Source organism: Toxoplasma gondii, chromosome IX, assembly GCF_000006565.2.
Source record: "Toxoplasma gondii ME49 chromosome IX, whole genome shotgun sequence".
NCBI lineage: Eukaryota > Apicomplexa > Conoidasida > Eucoccidiorida > Sarcocystidae > Toxoplasma > Toxoplasma gondii.
In genome coordinates, this window is record NC_031477.1 from 2639904 (window position 1) to 2660637 (window position 20734).

General features: G+C 50.9%; 4 protein-coding genes across 4 annotated transcripts; 2 read left to right on the top strand and 2 right to left on the bottom strand.

Annotated features, from left to right (window-relative positions):
• Nucleotides 1-82: 82 nt before the first annotated feature.
• On the bottom strand, nucleotides 83-4271 carry TGME49_288620 (Erv1 / Alr family protein). The gene is made up of 3 exons (XM_002368261.2): nucleotides 2594-4271; nucleotides 1915-2013; nucleotides 83-1511 (listed from the first exon to the last, which is right to left on the bottom strand). Exons 1-3 carry the CDS (start codon nucleotides 2942-2944, stop codon nucleotides 1347-1349), a joined length of 615 nt encoding a protein of 204 aa, XP_002368302.1. The 5' UTR covers nucleotides 2945-4271; the 3' UTR covers nucleotides 83-1346.
• On the top strand, nucleotides 3978-11893 carry TGME49_288630 (nucleosome assembly protein (NAP), putative). The gene is made up of 2 exons (XM_002368262.2): nucleotides 3978-5260; nucleotides 5772-11893. The coding sequence occupies exons 1-2, from the start codon at nucleotides 4838-4840 to the stop codon at nucleotides 6192-6194; spliced, it is 846 nt and encodes a 281-aa protein (XP_002368303.1). The 5' UTR covers nucleotides 3978-4837; the 3' UTR covers nucleotides 6195-11893.
• Nucleotides 11894-11998: 105 nt separating this feature from the next.
• Nucleotides 11999-16597, top strand: TGME49_288640 (radical SAM domain-containing protein). The gene is made up of 5 exons (XM_018782045.1): nucleotides 11999-13201; nucleotides 13632-13936; nucleotides 14162-14250; nucleotides 14738-14977; nucleotides 15215-16597. Exons 1-5 carry the CDS (start codon nucleotides 12061-12063, stop codon nucleotides 16473-16475), a joined length of 3036 nt encoding a protein of 1011 aa, XP_018636369.1. The 5' UTR covers nucleotides 11999-12060; the 3' UTR covers nucleotides 16476-16597.
• Nucleotides 15860-20205, bottom strand: GRA12 (dense granule protein GRA12). Its single transcript, XM_002368264.2, has 3 exons — nucleotides 18736-20205; nucleotides 17990-18487; nucleotides 15860-17754 (listed from the first exon to the last, which is right to left on the bottom strand). Exons 1-3 carry the CDS (start codon nucleotides 19113-19115, stop codon nucleotides 17322-17324), a joined length of 1311 nt encoding a protein of 436 aa, XP_002368305.1. The 5' UTR covers nucleotides 19116-20205; the 3' UTR covers nucleotides 15860-17321.
• Between the last annotated feature and the right edge of the window lie 529 nt (nucleotides 20206-20734).

Sequence of the window (20734 nt, forward strand, 5' to 3'; positions counted from 1 at the left end):
ATATATGTATGCATATATATATATATATATATATATATATATATATATGGACCCATCCTCTGTGACACTATATAATGACGCACCGGTCTGTCTGCACGTGTGAATTCTTGTACATACATGTGCACATTGGTCGTAAACATCTGATGAAATATCTGTTTGATCCGTTTTTGCCTCTGCAGGCCAACTGAAAACGTAGTTTTGCATCCTTGTCAATTTTGTCCCAGTTACAGAAGTTCGTCTTTGAACAAATCATATGAGAGACCGTGTGACAAAGGACACGGTGTTTTTGTGGGAGGATTCAGGTGAGTTTCACAGGCATGTTTGCCTGGGGCGACCTGTAACAAAAATGCTGCGTTGTTTCGTCCCCCGTCTTCTCTTTTTCTCCGTAGCATACTTTCTAGTTCTATTCTCAGTTCGTTGACGTGATGTTTCCCCCTATGCTCGTCTCACTGCGTGCGGTCTCCCCCGGCCGTGTCGCTTGAGTCGGAGAATCAAAAGCATCCTCTGCTGAACAAGTAAATTATCCTATTCACAGCAAATGGTTCTGTGCCAAGTGAAGGAACATGTGCACTACAGCTCTTTTCACGCAGAAACTACCAGTGGGCGTTTTGCGCAAGAGCAGCGCCTACTACTGCGTCGCGAGCGAAGACACGGATCGTTGGATAGCACAACATGAAGCGAACCCACGGCATGCCAGCTTTCACTGCGAATTCGGATTTACTTACCTCACGCTTTCCTCGTTTCGCTGATAGTTCGAAAAGAAGTGGTTCATCGGAGCAGTACTGGGACAGCGTGGAACACGGTTCCATACAGGGCAAACGGGACAGCATGATGGGGACCTAATAGCAGGGACTTTTCATCTTTGTCGTTGCCTTTCTTTGCTTATCCTCCAAACCGTGAAGTTTTGGTCGAAAGACAGAACGAGCATCGCGCACTCCATGGTTAATACAGGATGCAAAAAGGAATGAACAGGCAAGAGAAGTGGAATGCCAGAAGACAGGGTGAATCCACTGTTACGCCGTCCCTACGTGACGTCCCTGCATTTCTTTGTCTCGAACGACAATATGACGCACCGCGGGACACTTCAAGATCACTTTGAACTGGAAGCATACAACAGGGAGAATACACCATTCTCGGTTGAGAAATCAGCGACTCTGGCCGGCTCTATCACCAGGAAGAGACATACGGGAGGAAACCACTGTTTTCCACGAGAAGTCAGAGGGACTTTTTTGTCAGTACGGACGTTCGCCTGTTATCAGTGATTCGTGAAACAACGACACGGTCTGTCCCGACCACGACTCCCGACGAAAATGACACCAGAATAACCTCTTTCGCTATCTTGAGTATCAGTCATCATCTTCTGACCACTGGACGGCTTTCCATTGGCGAATGAGCTGGGCGGCATCACACGGAAAGGCTGGTCTTTGTAAAGATTCATTCACATGATTGTGAGCCTCGCACGTCCACACCGAGAGTGACGTTCGTCCGCCTGAGACGACTGGGGGATGTGTCTGTAGACAGGAGACAGAGCGGGAAAACGATACATGGAAGCAACAAAAAAAGAGTTCCACAAAAGCGAAACACTCACCGAAAGGGAAAAAAGACCAAAAAGCTGAACCTCTGGAGGGTTAGGTCATTGGAACGATACAGCAGCTGTGTCGTACGGACTACAGACACTTTTCGTGGAACGACCGATACTAAAGAAGGAACGTGAGACACAACCAGCAAATTGTATAGTAAAGAACACGCTGAATCGAACATATTATATGTGACACGAGATGTGAACCACGTACAGATATGGACACGCTGCTGGAAGGTTCTCCAGATCACGGTGGTACCGGACCATGCCTCCACCTTGGCGCTCGGAGTGCATTACGTGGCCAAAACGGAAGGGCACGGTGGATGAGTGCTTGCCTGCAGGTAGGGCGCGAAGTGCGTGCGGCAATGAACGCACGGAAAAAGAGCGAAGAAGGACTTCAACCATTCTCCTCTCCTATGCTGATCTGCCGTAGCCTGAAACAGACCAGACGCAGTACAGAACATACAGCCGTGACAAGTGGACAACGGCAGGGTTTCACAACAAGATCAAAGTATTTCACGCGAGATCCAGAAAGAAGACACAATCAAGTGAACACTCAACCGTGGAAGAGCGCACGCTCTCCTGAGAGAAAAAAAGAGCCGGCGGTATGCCCAAATGAATGAAACCACCAAATGCAGCGTACAGCTTCTTATGCCACAAAATGTGGTGAGGTGCGAGGGTGTGAGCAGCTCCTTCGTTGAAGGCACACCGATGCTTCGTCTCAAGTTACTCGTAACTTCTAGAGACCTCAAAGAAACAACAAACTCCAGTCCTCAAAATAAAAAACAGCTGAGGTGGTAACTAAGCTCAACGGCCCAGCTTGTGCAGAAGTTGTCTCAAGCAGAGCCCCCCCAAAAAAGAAAATATCCATGAATTGGATCTTGCCTGTACACTCCTGTCTGACGTATGCCGCTGCTGTCACTCGAAAAGAGCTGATCCGCAGGACGACGCAAACCTATTCACAAATCTGCTGACAATGAGGCGGTGCACAGCATGAGAGGTGCAGTGACTAACCGGGTCGTCTTTCCAAGTCGCTGCGGAAGAGTGTAGGAAACTCCACGCAGCGCGTCCAATTGACATGCGATCAGGAGGGTCGTCGTCCTCATCCTGTGGCGCATCGTCTTTTAAGATCCGGTCGCGGCAAGCGGCATCTACACATTGATTGAGTTTCTGTGGAAAGACCTGTGAGGCAAGCAGTGCAGCCGCTGCTGAATGTGACGCCGGCGCGCTTGACCGACCATTTGGTGTGGGCGTCGAGGACGCCGGCAGGTTTCGGCTCGCCTGATTACCGTGTGCCAAATCCAGAGAAACAGCAGCTTCGGAACCTGGCGAAGAGAATACGTCCCCCTTCCCGCGAGAAGACATCCTGCCTATGTAGACCGTGGCAACAGAAACGCAAACACGGTAGTAGGGACGGGAAAATGTGCTTATCTCTCGTTCGCCCGTGTAACTCGTAAAAGTGCGTCGGCATACAAAGTATTTTCTTCGACGGCGGCTGCTGTTGAGCCTCGCTGTTCCCCTCTGTCAGACAACTCGTCAATGAACGGACGACCAAATGAGACTCTTACAAAATGGCCGCAGAGAGCCCGCTTCTAGTTGTTTCGCAATAACCTCAGCAGTACGTCTTTCATAGATGTTGCTTCGCAGTAGCTTGTCGCGTAGACGGCGAAAAGTATCAAAGGGCATACCCTTGTTCTGGACCATATACGGAATAAGATCTATCGACAACACGCCGATGCTTGCTACTGCAAAAGAGTCTTGCATTGTAGGAAATAATGAACGGTTTAGCGATTTGCACCGAAATCGGTATGAGTGACAAGGGGAGCAGCGCTTTCCTGCACGCTGCTGTTATGTCGGACGTAGCTACACACAGCCAAGCGCTAATAAGCTGGCCGTCGTTCTACTGTTTGCGTTTTGCAAAGAGGATTTGAAGGGAAGAAAGAACACATTCCACCACAAAAAACCTTCTGAGTGGCTTGGACTGACTCCACCGTGTTGCTCGCAGAGACACGTAGATCGACACCACTGAGGGCACCAAACGGGACGGGAATTGAGTACGCAGGAGCAGCAGGCAGCTGCGCCAAGTGGAGAGCGCAACACTCCCTGAGAAGCAGCCGATAAAACAGTTCCACAGTACGTACTGCCATATTGGAAAGCAGCACTTCGGTGATCTCGCGTTAGGGATTTGGCACATGCGCGTGCAGCGATTCATGTCCTGCAGCAGCTGCAGTTCTGCTGTAAGAGCTGTCTCGCGCGTCACAACGTTTGTCGCATGCGGTACGGCTTATAATCAAGTTCGGATTCGAGAAACTGCCTAGGTGCGCCGCCACGCGTTAGCGGAAAAGGCGGTCGAGAGTGACTACGAGGCGCAAGAGTCCGAGCGTAGGAACCACCCATCAGTGGCACATGAACTGTTGCCGCTCTAGCACCTTCGCGGTCTTCTGCTAATGGCTGCTCTGAGAAACAGCGCCTGGCCTGTGTGGTGGTCCCAAAGGACGATGATGCAGGACGGCCTGCGTCCACTGCCGGGGCGACTGCCCTCTTCCCCTCGATTTCTTCGCTGATCCTACCGCCGACACCGGTTCCACTTCCCGGTGCGAAATGCCTGCACTCGACAGCCAGCACCGAGCTTTGCGTCACGCACCGGATTCCGAAGCCATGCATCCCACCCGTGTAAAGCTGTCAACGCCTGCTCTCCCCTTTTTTTGCATCGTCGTGTTTTCTTCGGAAGGTTGTCCTTGTCCTGGGAAGGCGACCCCCGTTGACACAGCCGGTCGCTCCGCCGCTGCGCAGTCCAAGTGTTCACGCGCGCTGCCCCACGCGTTGCATTCACCATCTCCGTTCTGCTTTAGTGTTCAGCAGATTCGCTTATTGCTCTGGGTCGATTGCTTCGTGCGTGCTTGTTTATTTTCTGCGCACACCAAGTGCTGTTTTTCGAACCCGTAGAGTCTCCGTTTAAGACCGGTGAAAACAGTTGCTTGGGGCCACAGGTTTGGCAAAGTTAGCGTCACCTTTGGAGGCAGCGTGAACGACTGCAAATTCATTTTATTTATTTCCTGATTGAAGAGACAGAGGTCCGGGAAGCTACGTTTGGTACAGTGCCCGCATTACCTTCAATTGCCGCGTGACATTCGTCTGTCTGGGCGGAAGCGGAGTCTCCATGCGTATTTGGCTTGGTGAGTTCGTGTCTCGTCAATCTCTCTCATCGCAGCGCTACTTCCGTGTCGCTACAGTCGACGTGTGCCTGACCTCTTGAAAATGAAGCGCCAACAACCCGACAGAAACAACGCCGAGGCCGCCGCTTGCCAAAAGCAGCGGCGTTTGGAGGAGGACCCTGACGTAAAAGGAAGCGGCTGCTGCTGTTCCTCTGAGGAAGCTGCGGCTCTGCTGCAGCCTCATATGAAGGACCTAGATGGTATTCAAGCTGAACTTCAGAAGCTCGAGGAGGAGTGCGCGAAGCAACAGATGGTAGTCCAGAAGGAGTTCGACGAGAAGAAGAAGCCGGTGCTCGTGAAACGTCAAGAGATCATCGACAAGATCCCCGGCTTTTGGTGCAGATGCCTTCGAAACCATCCTCAACTTGCGTACCTTGTGGAGGAGGACATCCCCATCCTCGAGCATTTGAAGCGCATTGATCTGGATGACAACATTGACGAGCATGGCTCGTACAAAATTAAGTTCGTAAGTCGCTCAGGCTTTCCACAGGAAAATCAGGTGATCCCACCATCCGCGTTCTGCAAATGCTTGTATAAGATACCGTTACTTTATGCGGGTTGGTGGCTGAGGCTAGAACAGTCAAACATTATTCTAGCTACCGTATGCTGGTTGACAATTTTCTTTTTTCTTCCTACAAGACCTCAATGACGTTCAGGGTATGCCCTTTACAAACTTGTGTACAAGTAAGCGACTGTACGGTTGCTTTGACCCTGCACATGCAAACAGGTGTGGAGGGGGGACAAGTCACACATCTTGCCTGCAGTTCGACCGTGTGTGATGGTTTGGCCTCACAGGGGCAAAGAGTTCCATGTTGCGATGTTTGAAATTGTCGCACTTTTACTGGATCGATGCTAGTCAACGGTGTCATAATAGTCCTACTTCTCCAATGCATTGTTACCTTGGCTACTGAAACGTTCTGCGTGTCCCACATGGTGTACACAAGACCAGCGTTTGTTTTTTGATTGCGGCGGTGCAGACCTTTGACGAGGCGGCGAAAGCCTTTATGGAGCCTTTGGTCCTGGAGAAGCACGTGCAATTCCATAACGACCCCTGCTCCGAGGAGGTTGTGAGCGTGACAGAGATCACCTGGAAAGAAGGCAAGTCGCCCGTGGCAGCGGCTGAGGCGAAACGCGCAGGGGATGCAGATGACGATGTAGATGTGGTTTCTTTCTTTGAGTGGTTCACAAAGGAACCCAGCGAGGAAGCTTCTCGTCTTGAGGTGGGCGAAATCATCCGCAGGGAAATCTGGCACGCGCCTGTGCCGTACTTCCTCGATGAGGTAGCTGACATTGACGAAGACGATGACGAGGATTTGAGTGATGAGGACGAAGACGAAGAAGACGGCAGTGACAATGCCAACGAGGAGGGCGGAGACGAAGACGACGAAGGAGACGAATAGAAGGCAGGTCTTGCTCGTGGAAAAGTTGAGTACATTTCTTCAGTGTTGGAGTCCCCTTCTACGATTCCCGTGGCATTTTCGTGCATCCGCTCAGTTTTGCATGCCAAGCAGCCGCGGCATATGATGTGAAGGGGGATTGCACGGAGACGAGAACTAAAGGCGGTTTTGCTGTTTTGGTGGCGCCTAGTCAACACGTCATCGTTGTCGATAATTTTTGTTTCACACCGTTGGCGTAACGTTGGTGCTCCCCTCCAAGGCGGCACACCGGTCTCTCTGAAGACGTTTTCATGTACTTTCCTGAATCAGTAAAAAAATGCGAACTGACCCCACTGCATTATCCAGCCAAATGCCTCATCGGTCAGACGGGAGTCTTCTTGTCTGCTACGACCCACCCTCGCCCTTCCGTCCGAAGCACCATATGCGGTTCTGCATAATGAACCTTAACGTCAGTGGGGGGATGCTAGGCTGGTCTTACGGGCTCGACAGCGACGGATTCGCCATGGGCCTAGGTGTTGTGTCATTAAGAGTCGCCTGTCGACAACTGCGAGTGTGTAATCTAGAACATATCAAAATATTTTGCGGAGGCTCGCGTGAAGGATTGTGGTATACACAAGGAGCTCACGTCGGGTTGAAATAACAGACCTTAATTCAGAGGGTTTATGCTCTTCTCGCCCACCCGCGATCTGCCCGCAACCTGCACCACTTTTTCACCCGTCTTAGTGTATTCTGTGACGCAGTTGAACATAGTTGTGCTTACCCAACAGGCACCAGGTGGCCGTCCCAGCTTCAAGACGTTCGTTTTTTCCGTTAGAAGTCGTGAACCTTACGGTATCATGGTGTTGCCGAGGTTGCTGATTGATGCCAGGACGACCCGGTGAAAGCAACGTTCATTTCGGTTTTTTCGGTAAGAAAAGCGACTCTGTTCACACTCAGTAAAACCTAAGCCTTAAGACATGATGAACGTGACCGAACACTCTGCCCGGTGTGTTTCAGCAGAATAACTCACACCATCCGTGAATTAAGGGGGAGCTGGCGTGGTTTGTTATGGCATGAAATCAAAGAATGTGCCACCTTATATGCCACTGAAATCTGTTCAACAAAGTGATTAGACGAATGGCGTATCTCCTCACCCGACTCATTCACGATAGTGGAGTGGTAGGGTCTTCTACTCCTATTCTGACGTCGAAGAGTAGTCGAGTTCCGTGGTGAAGTTGTTCCGCGTGTTGTATCACGGATTTTACATTTTTCATGCTACGACGCGATGAGCGCCTTGCGAGCGCCCCTTCATGGGTGCCGGAAGGATATTTATGTGGTGTCGTGTTTAAAAACGCTGACATCGAGAAGGTCAGCGACTGCCCGTCCGTTGCTAGCAGCAAAACCTGCTAGAACAGAGCAGACCTTCATCCCGTTGGCATGTGTAACCAGCGCCAAGGTTGCCTGTTGTTTGGAGGCGTGGCCAACAGCACCAGTGATACAGTACACAGTCGGACGTTTCTGAGCGCGGTGGCACGCAAGTCGCACGGACGCAGCAGATAGAGCAAAATGTACACCACTGTGTTCCGTGCTTTTTCTGCTGGAAACGGCGTCTGGACACACATGCTGAGCTTTGTGTCAGTCCCCCACTAATGCCAGAGATGTTCGCGGAGCTTCACTGAAATGGTGACTAATTAATGAATATGCAACTTTGCAAAAATGTGGCGTTAAGAGAAACGTGCAAACGCCGCCTGGTTTCAGCTGCGTACGCGATTAGTCAACCAACGTGTAGTTTCATTTGTTTTTCACTATCCGCGTCACATGTCATTCACTCCCTTACTTTGCGAGTATTTCCTTTTCCATGCACAAAATTGCAATGTGTGCGGCGCATTCTTCACCGCATGGATGGGCTTCTACCTGCTTGTCTATCGCAAGCTATATGACTCACAAAGCGGGTCCAAACGTTGGAGGTGCTACATGGGGTGACGCGTATACCACACGGAAAAGTACAGCTCGAAAAAAAACGCATTTTAGCACAGGCTCACACTCGCCTTTGACCCACTGTAGCTGCCCGAACTCGATGGTCACGACGGTTTACCGAACGGTACATTCTCGTCACTACCGAACGAGGGAACTACTTCCCCGAACAACGGCAAACTTCTCGAGTGCCTAACATTCACCAGTAGCAACAAGCGCTGATTACCACGCAACATATTAACCTTAGGAATGCTGAAGATACGGCTGTGCAACTGATGGTAACCACAAAAGATGCTCCTCCGGCGCTGCTTGAAAAAAGACCCAGAATGACATATACAGATGTACCGTCGAACTGCAATTGTAAACCGTGGAGGTATCACCAGCTGCTGTCGTGCTGCCTCGAGAGTTCCTGCCCAAACGGTAGAGCAAAATGTGCGAAGGAACAGATGCATTAAACGCCGATCTTCAACTTCGGCTGCCGATATCTCAAGGTCGAGAAGGATCTGAGAGACAAGCGACGAAAATGAGACAGAAAGCGAACAAAAAAAGGACACCGAGAAAGCTGAGGATAGGGAGCCAAATAAAGCGTGTGAGGACGGCTCCGAAAGGTATGCTGGAGAAGTGAGGGCAGAGGATACCAAAGCAAAAAACGATTTTTCAAAAACATTCCCAAATGCTGTGTCCTCCATTCCGTCAGGGAAACCTCCATTATTTCTGTGCGCTGTACCGTAGACAGCTCTGAGACTCCCTTGCAACGCTGCGGTTGACGTTCGGATGGAACATGAGTATGTATCTTGAAGCGCCCGTACCAGACAGGAAGGAAGGCTCGGCTCTTTGTCAGAATCCCAAACTTGATCGTGGGGACCCCCGTTTTCGCCTTCTTTTCGCGTATGCGGAAAAGGCCTTCGAAATTGAGGAGTAAAAAGGCAGCCATTGTGTGTGCTCACAGAAACGCCTAGTCGAGTCAACTGCCACGCGCTTGTGCCCGTCCGCCGTCTCGCATAGTACCAAGAAGTGGTGTTTCGAGGCAGGGCCTCAACACGGGGGCACCGGTTTATGTAGGTGCCTTGGAACCACTTTTGTCCGGGGACAAGTATTTCCCGGTCACGCTTGAATGCGTACCGTGTCTGAATTCGTGACGTAGAAGCATGCGACACCGCCGAACTAAGACAGCGAAGGGCATGCTTGGAGAACTTGGAGCTCGCCAACGGCAACACAAAGCATTCGCTTATGGAGTACGTGAAGGAAGATAGACAATCTCGGAGAACTTCAGACGAAAAGTGGGGGGCCTGGAAGAAAGACAAACAACCTTCCAGAAAAACACGGATTGCCGCTTGAAGGCTTCCAGAGAAAAGAAATAGTAGAAGGCTCTCGAGAAACAGAAAGAAGGGCCCAGCTGTTTGTGCGTATTGATTTCTCGTGCCTGGAAGTATTGTTTGTGACGCGCTCCTGATCAGCCCTACCGCTAGCATACTACCGAGCGGTAAGTCGTGTCCCGCGTCAAGGAAGCGGGCAATCAGAAACGAGGAAATGGAGCCTGTACCAACGTCTAAACAGTCAAGTACAAAAGATCTAAAGCACCATTCGCATGGACGTCTAAATATGGCGCGTGATACAACCACTGAAGCGCAATACACGGCAACTGCCGACGTTACGTGCTTGGCTAGAACCATCCATGGGGTGACCACCAGAAAAAGCACACCACAGACCACAGCACCATACGCTTGAGATAGAAGGAACATGAATAAAACGAAACATCCCGGAAGAAGAACAGCACCGACTTCTCCAAGAATGACCACAGGGACAACGTAATCGACAAACACACGCCACACACCCCCCGGAGGTGAAACAACGCAAGCCTCAAAGTTCCATGCAGTCGTGGCTACATCATGAGTCATCCGTTGTTTCACTTGAGCTCGGGGAAGACACTCTGCGCTGACCCAATCGCGGTATGACAGTCCAGCAACGGGATCAGTTTCCCGAGTCATTTTTGTGCCCCAGAGAAAAGCAGGCGCGCTTCGGAGATAACTCGACTGTTCTGAACGAAGAAAGAATTCGCTCATCATAGGCTGGGACGACACACGCGCCTAGTACAGGTAATCAACGCCAGTCGGGTCACTGCCTCGTAAGGCCGACCCGGTCCTTGTACGCAGCGACGGACAGCCGTCATCAAGAGCCGTTGTGGTTCGGAACTGAAAACCAAAGAGCTCCGGAAAACTGTGGAAACACCATAGCGTTGCAGCAGCGAAGCAGACTACACTCGGAAAGTTTTCAGGCTTGGCCCAGTCATCGACACGATTTGGACGCCGAGTAGTAATGCAAGGGGGAATGCTTGCCTCAGAAGCAAGAGACACCACCAGACGCTGCACAGCCACGACGCATTGGCGCTAAACACTGGCGTCGGGAATTGTTGAGCGAACGGACACTTACAGCGTAACTCCATTGCGTCCCACGCTACGTGTTGGCGAGTATACTTGAAAAAGTCATTACTCATGAACCTCAAGATCAGTATTTGAGGCAGGGAACCCTTCCTTGCAATTTAGACAACTACGACGAAGGCAACCAGCAACTTTGGTTGGTTGAATGCGGCTATGTGCGTGCCAACTCATTATCACAATCTCTAGCGAGGCTTTCGCAAAAGAATCGCCAGGAGTATCCCAATAGTAATCTTTCACCCTCGACTGAACCTACATGTTTTTTGTGTTGTCGGCATCGGCATTCCACAAATATGAGTGCGGGCACTTGAACACCCGTGCGAGTGAGTGCTTGCGTGTGCGATGACTCGTGTGTGTGGCTACGAGTGCCCGTCGCACTGCACACTGACGTTCAAAGGAATGGAGCTGAAGACAGTCTAAATGAAGGCCAGTCAGCAGTGCCAACATTCGAAGAATGCTGAAAACTGCTCCGCACTGCACGATGTTTCAAACTGCACTGCAAGAATTTTGTTGGTGCCACAACTGATCTGATAAAAATGCAGTCTTGTACAAGTGAACGCCGCTTAACTCGAGGACGGCGCGTCCTTTTGGACAGTAGCGTAGACGACTCAGGGTCACAGCAACCGTCTGTCTCGAGCTGAATCAGCTGCGCGGTGCCGTTTGACTATTATTCAGAGTGTGGATCAGGCGGAAGCTGCGTGGACGCTCTGTTTCCGTCCACACTTCTCGCAGACAATTTAGCTTATGACGCCGCTTACGTGCCCGTGCAACAGGATCAGAAGGGAAGCTCAACGCAGCAAGAACTTCCAATAGTCCTTGCGCTGTAGAGCCGGCTACGGGTATCTGGTATCTGATATACAAAAGCAAATGCGTCGAATGGTGCTGATATGCAACCGGCTTTTTTTGAAGAGCATGACTGACCGGCGCCTGCGACAGCTGTTTCTTTTCCCTTTGACAAAACTATCCGGTGGTAGGCATTGTGAATGAGACTTCACTTGTTCGTCCGACCCGTAGATGATTCAGGCTTTCGAAGCGGCTGCGAAATTATCCTAAGGTTGTGTTTCTTCCCGTCCTTCAAAATTGATACAAAAACATCTTGGTCGCTTATTATGTCGTTAACCTGCATCCGTGAGCGCATTTTTATTGAATGGCAGCAGCGTTTCTGACTAAGCTGGAAACTGAGGCTTCTCGTCAGTTGGTGGAGCGCACACAGTTGTCCTCACAAGGATACGCCGAATAACTAAGAGCGATAACAGATTTGGTGGTGTTAAACGCCTACCCTAGTCTCAACCTATTAGGCCTCAAGGGTTGCAACTCAGCTATTATATTTTCGATGACCTTCGGGGCTCTGCATGCGCGGCTACCCGCCGGACTCAGAGAGTCACATAGGATTTTGCTGGCAACAGGAGGGTCGCCTTTACAGATCATATATGTTTCGACAATTTTTAGTTGGCGAAACTTGATTCTGAGTCAAAGAAACTATGGGATGCCATTGGCAAAAACGATTTCGCCCGAGGGTTAATCCCCTGCAGGCGGCGGTTCAATCGTGTCGACCCTACTTCGACCGCAGTACCTCTAGCAGCCGTCCGGTCGTCAACGTTGTCAGAGAAAATAGGAATGCGACATTTTGCGTAAAACGTTCTCCCGATGTTTCAACAAATGGCCTGTATACAGAGGGATCTGCAAGGTTAGCACTGACACAGCGGTCACCCTGCGCTGCCGCTGGCAACCGTGAAGCAATTCAGGCAGAGTCGAGCGAAAGCACACACCCGACGCCAGCACAAAGTGGCACTAAGCATTTGCCTGAGATATTCCCTCGTGCTGTTTACATACACATGCCCTTCTGCGTGAAACGGTGTCACTTTTGTGCCTTCCCTGTAACTCTTCTGCCGGCAACTCCTCGGCGCCCACCACACTCGTTGCACTGCGCACCAGAGTCGCAATGCCGAACGGGAGTTAGCTGCTCATTTTCAATGAAACATAACTTTGGGAGTCACTCTGCCGGCTCTGCTCCCATTTCTCCAAATACTTCTCCGGCAGATCTCATGGAACTCTACGTCGAAGTTCTTTGTGAAGAAATTGCATATTCGTTACGCGGCTGGAGTTCGGGTGCCAGTGAGCAAGATCGGTACTCGTGGTTGGTTCCCGTGCAAAGAAACCTTCACGCAATCCGTGCGAGCAGGGACCATCAACACGATCGTGGATCGTTGCCATTCCACTCCACGCCAGGAGAAGCACCTGCAAGTGGACATTCTAAAACGAGCTCCCGACGGGGTCACTTGTGGGGAGCATCCGGTGAATTCTCCGAAACTCTTTTTCGGAGCATTTACTTTGGCGGCGGTACGCCGTCGCTCATTCCACCTCGCTTGCTGCGACGAGTGTTGACTGTACTGGAGGCAGAGGCTCACAGTTTGGAGCGAGCCTCGACAAGGAGGATTCCCCCTTCAGCTGCGTCCTGTCGAGGGCGTGCTAACCGGGAAGCTGGATGCTCTGGCAGTGACGATGGCAAAGGAAGCCTGTCCCAGTCGGATGAACTGACACAGCATTCGCTGCATGAAATGGACTCTACTGGTATTCGTGCCAGCAGGCTGTGCGATGAGCTTACTATCGAAATCGATCCGAGTAAGCGTCAGCATTTTGGCGGGAGGCTTTTGACAGCGTTCTACTCAAGACGTGAACATACACCTACAAAACGTTTCGTGTAACAAAGTTGTACATTGGGAGGCCGTGCCGTCCTTGTAGAAACTAATACTACAGTCATAAGACGGATTTGGTTGACACGGTTTCTCATCCATCATGCAGTATTTATTGGTAATTGCCGTCAACATACAATTTCTTGAGACTTCCGGCCAGGAGGATAAACTCGTCAAACATGATATAGCCAGTACCGGTTGCGTTTTCGGTCCTCGATACGGCGAATTGCGTGTCTCTGGATGGTCAGTGCTCCGTACCTATACACTGAACACCCGAACACCGTACGGAATACAGCTCGTACGCGAAGCTTTTTACGTAGGTCTGCAGTCATATCCCGTGTGCACATTGATGTTTACAGACACAGTACACTCCAAAGAATACCTTGAAGAGCTTGCAGACCTAGGGGTAACACGGTTCAGCGTTGGCGTTCAGTCGTTTGACGACGACATTTTGAAACGATTGGGGCGCTCGAATGATCGCGCGGGTAATGTGCGAGTGCTTCAATGTCTAAGAGATCTTGTGCGCGAATATGAAAGACGAGGAAAACGGCTTTTAGTGTCGACTGACATCCTACTGTCCTTCCAGAGGCGGGACCAGCTCCTCGAAGATTTGCGGATGTGCGTGGAGCTCGGTACCAGCCACATATCCCTCTACGGGCTGCAGGTGAGGAAACGCAAGGATCTCGTGCAGAAGGCAGCATCATCCGCACCGGCCTGGATGGAACCCGTAGCATGCTAGCGTAGCTGGTCAGCACACGTGCTGGTTGTAGCAGTGTGGAGTTCGTATCAGGGAACTGGCTTCCGTTTAGACACATCGTTTGAGGTCGACATAAAGGTAAGAGACCTCTTCAAGGAAAGCAAAGCATATCCCCTTCAGTGACTCGTTCAGGTTGAAAAACGTTCTGCATTCGGACGGACGCTCCCCCATGGTTTACTCCTAGATGATGAAGCTGCGGAGCTTCTCACTGAAGCCCACAAGTACGTATACTGCAGACGTGCACAACAATGGGACGTGCACGGTATTTCAACTGACTGAAAGGGGGAAGGGTAATAAAATCTCGACTGGCTGTGACGAAACGCTTCGCGATGATGCACTTGCGATTCAATTATTTAAACCGACTACAGCTGTGCGAAGGACCGCTTTGAAAAGATGAGCAGTCACTTTTTGAGTTGGAGGTAATGGGATTAACTGAGAGATGTAGGATAAAAACCTCACAAAAAAGAGGGAAAGCGAATGTCCTGCAGGTGACGCCCGGTTAAGCTTTCTTCACAAGCGTCTCATCAGTTAGAGCGGACCAGCGATTGCTTTTGCTAGAGTTGGTACTATACCTTGATAAAAGACTGTTTGCGCACTACTCTGGCCTTGAATCAAAGGGGGTTCATCGACGTTGTTCAAAGGGAAACTTGTTCGCAGAGATACATGCGACGTAATCAGTTTGCCATGCTTGTGCCACCGGTTGCTCAGCTGGCTTGTCGACCGTGGATTTGAGCATTATGAGATTTCGTCCTTCGCCCGCATTGAGAAGCACAACGACGACTCGTGTTTCGTTGGAGATACCTGCGACAATGCATCCAAACGGCCAAAAATGGATCCGGACTATCGATGCTTGCATCACGAGGCCTACTGGCGCTCGGAGCCGTTTTTTGGCTTTGGTATGGGTGCCGCGTCGTTCGTAAACCTGCACAGGTGGACAAGACCTGACAGGTTAGTGAAATGGCAAAACATGACGGAAGGGCTGTGCCGGATGCTGCAGCTGAGATTTGTTCGTGGAAACACGTGTGACTGTGAGGTCTGCTAGTGCTGCGTTTGATATTATTTCGAGGCAGCTAAAGACTGCCCGGCTCACCCAAACAACCAAGTTCATCGTGGTTGTCTGAAGAAGAGTCGACGAATTTCGTGCTTGTAACACAGTTCCGTTTTTATGACATATACTGGTTACAGGCTTGAGGCATATGTAAAATGGGTTCGTGGCCCTCTATCGCGAGACGGATTTTTTGCTTCTACCTCAACGCCAACAGTCCTGTACAAGGATCCCTGGCGGAATCAAAGCGAAAATCGGCGGCGCGATGCTGACGCGGGTGGAGCTCGTTTCGGAGATGGAGCCGACGTTAACATGGAATCGAAACATGCCGACCCGAAAACAAATTCAAATTCGAAACTACACAGCGGCATTTCCGAGCCGCAGCAACAGTGCTCAATGCCAAGTTCTCCAGACACACCGTTCACACGGTGGAGTATGACGCACACAGACCAAAGTAAGGTGGAAACAAATTGTCAGACAGGGAACGAGTCCATTAGCGGTCCCGAGCCGGACGCAGGCCAGCAGAGAGCCCCTGATTCACGCTTTGCCAGCGCGTCGCTTCGGATGCCGCGCTGCAACCCTGTTGGACGCCTCCTTCAGCAGATACACTATCGTCTCGCAATAGAGGCGATTGTGTCTGCTCTCCGCACCAGTGAAGGTGTCGATCTGTCTGCGGTAGCTGAGGTAGGCCGAATGGTGCGATTCTCTGAGCCGGAACCCAAGCTTTGCCGTGGTTCAGAAGAGGCAGTTGGCGTGACTAGACATGCAGGAGAGCTGTTGCTGCGTGGAGTTACCGAAGGTGTTAGAACTGCCCTGCTGGTGGGAACGGCCGACATTGTTGTGTCGGTAGTGCACAAAGGACGACCAGACAAAGAATGCCTCATAGAGCATAAACTTCACTTAGAAATGAATCAATTACGTCACAGAACAGCAGGTGACCAGAAGCTGGATGCGGACGAAGGCGGTATCCGTCCAATTCGACTCTCGAATGTTGCCTGTCTTGAGGCAGCTACCAATCCTGAAAAACCGCAGAGTCTCTTAATAACCACTGACGGGGAACCGACACAGACGAAGAACAGTGAGCTCAACACAGGGTCGGTTAGCTTACAGGATTTGTCTTCACGTATGGCAAGCCGTCTGCAGTGTGTGGACTCCGTCTTGAACACGATACGAGCAAAATTGTTGCGGGAGCCGTCACAACATGCGAAAAACGCCGTCACCACAAGTGAAACGGTGCGGCCTGGAAGCGACTTGCTGTCAGCCCGGCTACACCTCCGTGCACCCGTGGGATTTTTGATCAGCAATGACATCCTTAGTGATATCCTCTGTACGATTGATGAGTACGAAAAAAGTGAGAGGTTTTCCACGGAGGCTGCCGCGCTCTGTGAAACGCAACAGTGATAAGAGAGTTGAGTGCCTACGTCCCTCGTGGCTGCTGTCTTGTTGTCTGCGCTGTCTCGCACCCATGCCATCTCCCATTGTTGAAAGAATGCGCGACTACCCGCTTAGTGCTTCTGTTGAGCTTCCACCCAGAATGATCTTGATTCTCAATTGCTAAAACAAAATTCTTTCCATCAGTGACTGTGGAAATTGACAAGAGGTCGGGTTGCGAGATACAAACAGGCAGACACTGCCCTTGACGTGGTGCCAATATCTTCGCTTCCCCAACACAGCAGAAAACAGTAAAAATTTACAAAGCAGGTAATCAGCAATGTGCGTGATCGCGGGTGTCACAGTTTGTATACAAGACACACTCTAACGAGTGGTCACACTTTCGCTGCTGACAGACACACCCTGCTGGCTCGACATTCGAGTTCACTATATGTAATCTGCGTTGATTTGCTTGTTTCGAACTTTCTATCGTCATTCATATGAACAGTGGATGCTTCGGAGCTCTGTGTCTTCCGTCAGCTTCCTGCAGCCACATGTGGCCACGTAAGTAGAAAAACTTGCATGGCGGTGTGTTTATAGATGATCGTGAATGCTAGTTGACAATATGCCGCTCATCGTTTTTGTGGCGATGCGGAAATGCAACACACCACTGTTCCTTTTCTGCTCACAGATTAATGGGCCATGAACTTCCGGAACGGACAGGAAAAAATGTTGCCGATCCGTGATTGTTGACAGGTAACACTGCATCCTCATTCACGCACGAAAACAAAACGGAAATGACCAACGGTCTCGGAAATCGGGCCAACATATTGCTTGAGCTGACGAAGGCGTTAAGTAAGATACTCAAAGGCGCGTTCAGTTGTGTTTGCTGCCTGCAGAGCCGCGCACTCCTGATGTTGGTGTTTTGGTTTGACCTTCATGTGACTCATCAGCCTTTTGATTCGTCGCTCTAGCAAAGTTCACCAAACCTCGAGCAAGAGCTGCTCCAACACGGCCTGCTTGGACCGCCCGCTTGACAGTTTTTGCGGCTTCGTACTCGTGCGTGAGCGTAGGATCCGTGCTTAAATACATGCTCACCGGGATGTAAGTAGCCCTTTTGGTAATGATTCCCTCGATGAATTCTGTTTTGAAGACCGGCGCTGCATGATTGAAGAAGTCCATGCCAGTCACCCGGACCTCCACGGTATTGAGGAAGGATGCGGCCAAACCAGAGCCGGTTTCGCTGGCTTTTGCAGTCATATAGCGGCACACACTTGTACCAACTTGATCCCAGCGAAGGTTCAGGCGGCTGAACACATGACACAGGTGGAACATGAAATTTGGTTTGGTAACGGGTCGACTGTCTACCCCCGGTCCCCCAGTACAAAACGATACAACGAAGTGACCGAGGAAAAACGGCTTCGAGATCTCGTATGGCTGTCTACGCTGTGCTAACATTCTATGCCCATACTGGCCTGTCTTCATGCTGAGTAAAAATACAGAAACGCCATCTGCGCGGGCTTGCAGCGGGATTTCTGCCATACCTGCCGAGCATGCAATCCAGTCCGCGCTCCCAGAAATCCCCGATTTTAGCTTGAAATGAGAAAGCACTGGTGCTCAACATCAAACGAAACGGGTCGGCGGGGACCATCGACAAAACTTCATCAACACGTTGATGCCCCAATGCTTCCTTAAATAGTTCGTTGCCGGCTGCAACAGTTGCTGCGCGGGCAACGATGGAAGACCGTTTCTCTACAGGCTGGTTGAATGTCGGCGCAGGGGCTAACAAAAGGAAAACTTCCTGAACCGCCGTTCCCGGAGCAGACGCAAAATGAGACTGCAGTTTGTCGAAGAGGTTGTACGCGTATCTGCCTGATGGAGGGGTATAACTGAATTCCGCACTGAACCACGGAAGAGGGTGGCCGTAGAAGTCGTCGTTCCACAGATCGAGGTAGAGTACAGAAACGTCGATCTGAAACTCAGGAAACGAGGCCCACCAATTGGCGAAGCGCCTCCATAAATTCAACCAGGAGGTTCTGTTCCTGAATGACATCGAGGACAAGCACGAGGGTATCGAAGCATGACCCATTACCACATATGTCGATGAGCGCTGACAAGTACACCCGAAATCGTGTGCTCATACATTTCTCCACTTAGGGAAATGGCTGTCAGCCAGTCCGCCTGAGAAATGATCGCCCTCCCAAGCGAACCTACCACCTTTGAAATGAATCCGGCCTGTTCTACCGCACGACGCCTTCAAATGAAGAACGATATAGAACATCAGACCTACTTCGCTTCTTGATGCCGCCTTTCCCACGCCGCTTTCAAGGACATATGCGCTGCATACATACTGTCCAGCCACCAGCACAGAGCGCTTCCTGTGGTCGTGACATCGAGCGGCTGAGGCCCCTGAGGCGATACACGGGGAAGAGGGTCAACTACCAGGTTCTTTGCTTTTCCAACGAAGCATGCTCCGTGATCGAGTCTCCACTGGCCACTTCGCAGAGTCATGGGAAACGGCCCCGAGAAACCGCCAACATGTCGCCCAACGTCAGCTGCAGTCCCTAAAGCTATTGCCAACGCGACCACCACAACGATCGAAATACCCGCGAGGGGCCGAGAGCCAACTGGACGCAAAAACTGCTGCGTCGATGCCACGATCGCCCTCATCGTGTAGCAGATTGCGGATATCACCTTATCCAGTAGAAATTGTTACCAAAAAGATCGTCTTGAATGGACCCACCGGATGCATGCAGTCGAATAAACCGGGTATAGTGCATCCACCACTAGAAAAGCAAAAGTTTCAAACTGGCAGGCACTCGATAGGGGCCAGTATCCTGGGCCCTGTGCGTAAGCTTTGCAAATAGCTGTTTTCAATGCACGGTCACTTAGTACATGAAGCCACAACGACATCTGCTACGCATATGCTATATCATCGGTTTGAGAGGGCCAGTCCTTCCACGAGCCTGCCACTTTGACCGGTAGTGTGAAAAGCCGAAAGTGGTTCGCTGAATGAGGCTGAGCCTGTCTCTGCCGACACCCACGTTGTCGACGAAACGACAACCACTCAAGGAGAAGTATGCCCTCCCTTAATGGAAACTCGCCGAAGTCTCACAGGAAGAGGTCACAGAAAAACATCAACTTGCATATTCCTGACTACTCTCAAGCAACTTCCTAAGCGACGAACCCACTGGCTTAGAACAGGGGGGTGCGATTCCTTTAGAGACGGGAGATAGCGACGGCGTCGCTAAATCCGGTGACATGGTTTCGCCGCGCAATCGTTCCAGGAGCAAGTGTCGCCCTGGTCCAGTCCCGCGCTTGGTTTCTGCAAGCCTAGGAGAGTACGGTTTTCGCGGCTGCCATCGTGGTGCGGCAGCTACCCAAACGGCAAAACGCCGAGACTTTAAACTTGGGCTCGAATCTGTAGGTCACTTGATGCAATCTGGCAGCTTCGCTGACGAGGCGCCAGTTCGCGATGCTCAAGGAGAAGCACCACAGATGTGCTGTAGGACGGTCATATATGCATTTTGGGGCCGCAAACACTCCTTCTGGTCCAAGGTAACGACCGGCGTTTTAGTGGCCGCCACTGTTTTGTTTAGAGACGTGACCGACCATCTGCTGATAAAGTGTTTTTTCTCCGTCGTACGATGCCAGAAAGCAACAACAACGACGCCTTCAGTGGTCTCAGGCGGGCGACCGTTTCTGCAGTTTATCCGACTGCCGGCGGGATACACATCTCCGAGAGCCGTACATACCATTCAAAATGACAGGCAAAGTGGGTATGATAAAGCCTCCAGTAGTTTATAAAAAAACACGCTGTCAGGTTCCTCAGTACGCTATTTTATCTCAACTCTCTAGGGAACTAACAGCAACGACGTCTATGGCCTAGTCAGCTGCGCCTGGTGTGACCAAGATGTCGTCGGCAGCTTCAGGAGTTGTGCTGGCCCGAACCAGAAGCATTTCTTTTGCTTCCCACTTTATTGTTACACATGCCTGCCACTGCCTGTGTTTTGGTGTCACACTTTTTCATTTCAAGTAGAAATTGATCACCAGTAAACTACAGGACACCTTAAGCTATTGGGTCGCAGTGGTTCTGCTTGTGACATAGCGAAGACAGCTAGGCCGTACAGCTCGTCGTCAGTACTGGGTTCAATTTGACTTTGTCGGACAGTTTGGGAGACCACCTCTTGGACACAAGAACATGAAAGAGATCACCACCCGCACATTATTAAATAGCGTTGCACACACGTTATGGTGTCGCCCTGATCTGCAGCTGTCAACCGCCAGCA

Excerpts from the sequence above, each read along its gene's own strand:
- TGME49_288620 (XM_002368261.2), bottom strand. The coding sequence starts at position 2,944 with ATGTCTTCTCGCGGGAAGGGGGACGTATTCTCTTCGCCAGGTTCCGAA. Across the intron at positions 2,014-2,593 it reads CGACTTGGAAAGACGACCCG|GCTACGGCAGATCAGCATAG; the intron begins GTTAGTCACTGC and ends GGTCTGTTTCAG. Across the intron at positions 1,512-1,914 it reads ACTTCGCGCCCTACCTGCAG|ACACATCCCCCAGTCGTCTC; the intron begins GCAAGCACTCAT and ends TCCTGTCTACAG.
- TGME49_288630 (XM_002368262.2), top strand. The coding sequence starts at position 4,838 with ATGAAGCGCCAACAACCCGACAGAAACAACGCCGAGGCCGCCGCTTGC. Across the intron at positions 5,261-5,771 it reads GCTCGTACAAAATTAAGTTC|ACCTTTGACGAGGCGGCGAA; the intron begins GTAAGTCGCTCA and ends GCGGCGGTGCAG.
- TGME49_288640 (XM_018782045.1), top strand. The coding sequence starts at position 12,061 with ATGGGATGCCATTGGCAAAAACGATTTCGCCCGAGGGTTAATCCCCTG. Across the intron at positions 13,937-14,161 it reads TATCCCTCTACGGGCTGCAG|GTTGAAAAACGTTCTGCATT; the intron begins GTGAGGAAACGC and ends TGACTCGTTCAG. Across the intron at positions 14,251-14,737 it reads CTTCTCACTGAAGCCCACAA|CTGGCTTGTCGACCGTGGAT; the intron begins GTACGTATACTG and ends CCGGTTGCTCAG.
- GRA12 (XM_002368264.2), bottom strand. The coding sequence starts at position 19,115 with ATGAGGGCGATCGTGGCATCGACGCAGCAGTTTTTGCGTCCAGTTGGC. Across the intron at positions 18,488-18,735 it reads AGGCGGCATCAAGAAGCGAA|GAACAGAACCTCCTGGTTGA; the intron begins GTAGGTCTGATG and ends GATGTCATTCAG. Across the intron at positions 17,755-17,989 it reads CTGGATTGCATGCTCGGCAG|CCGCCTGAACCTTCGCTGGG; the intron begins GTATGGCAGAAA and ends TCATGTGTTCAG.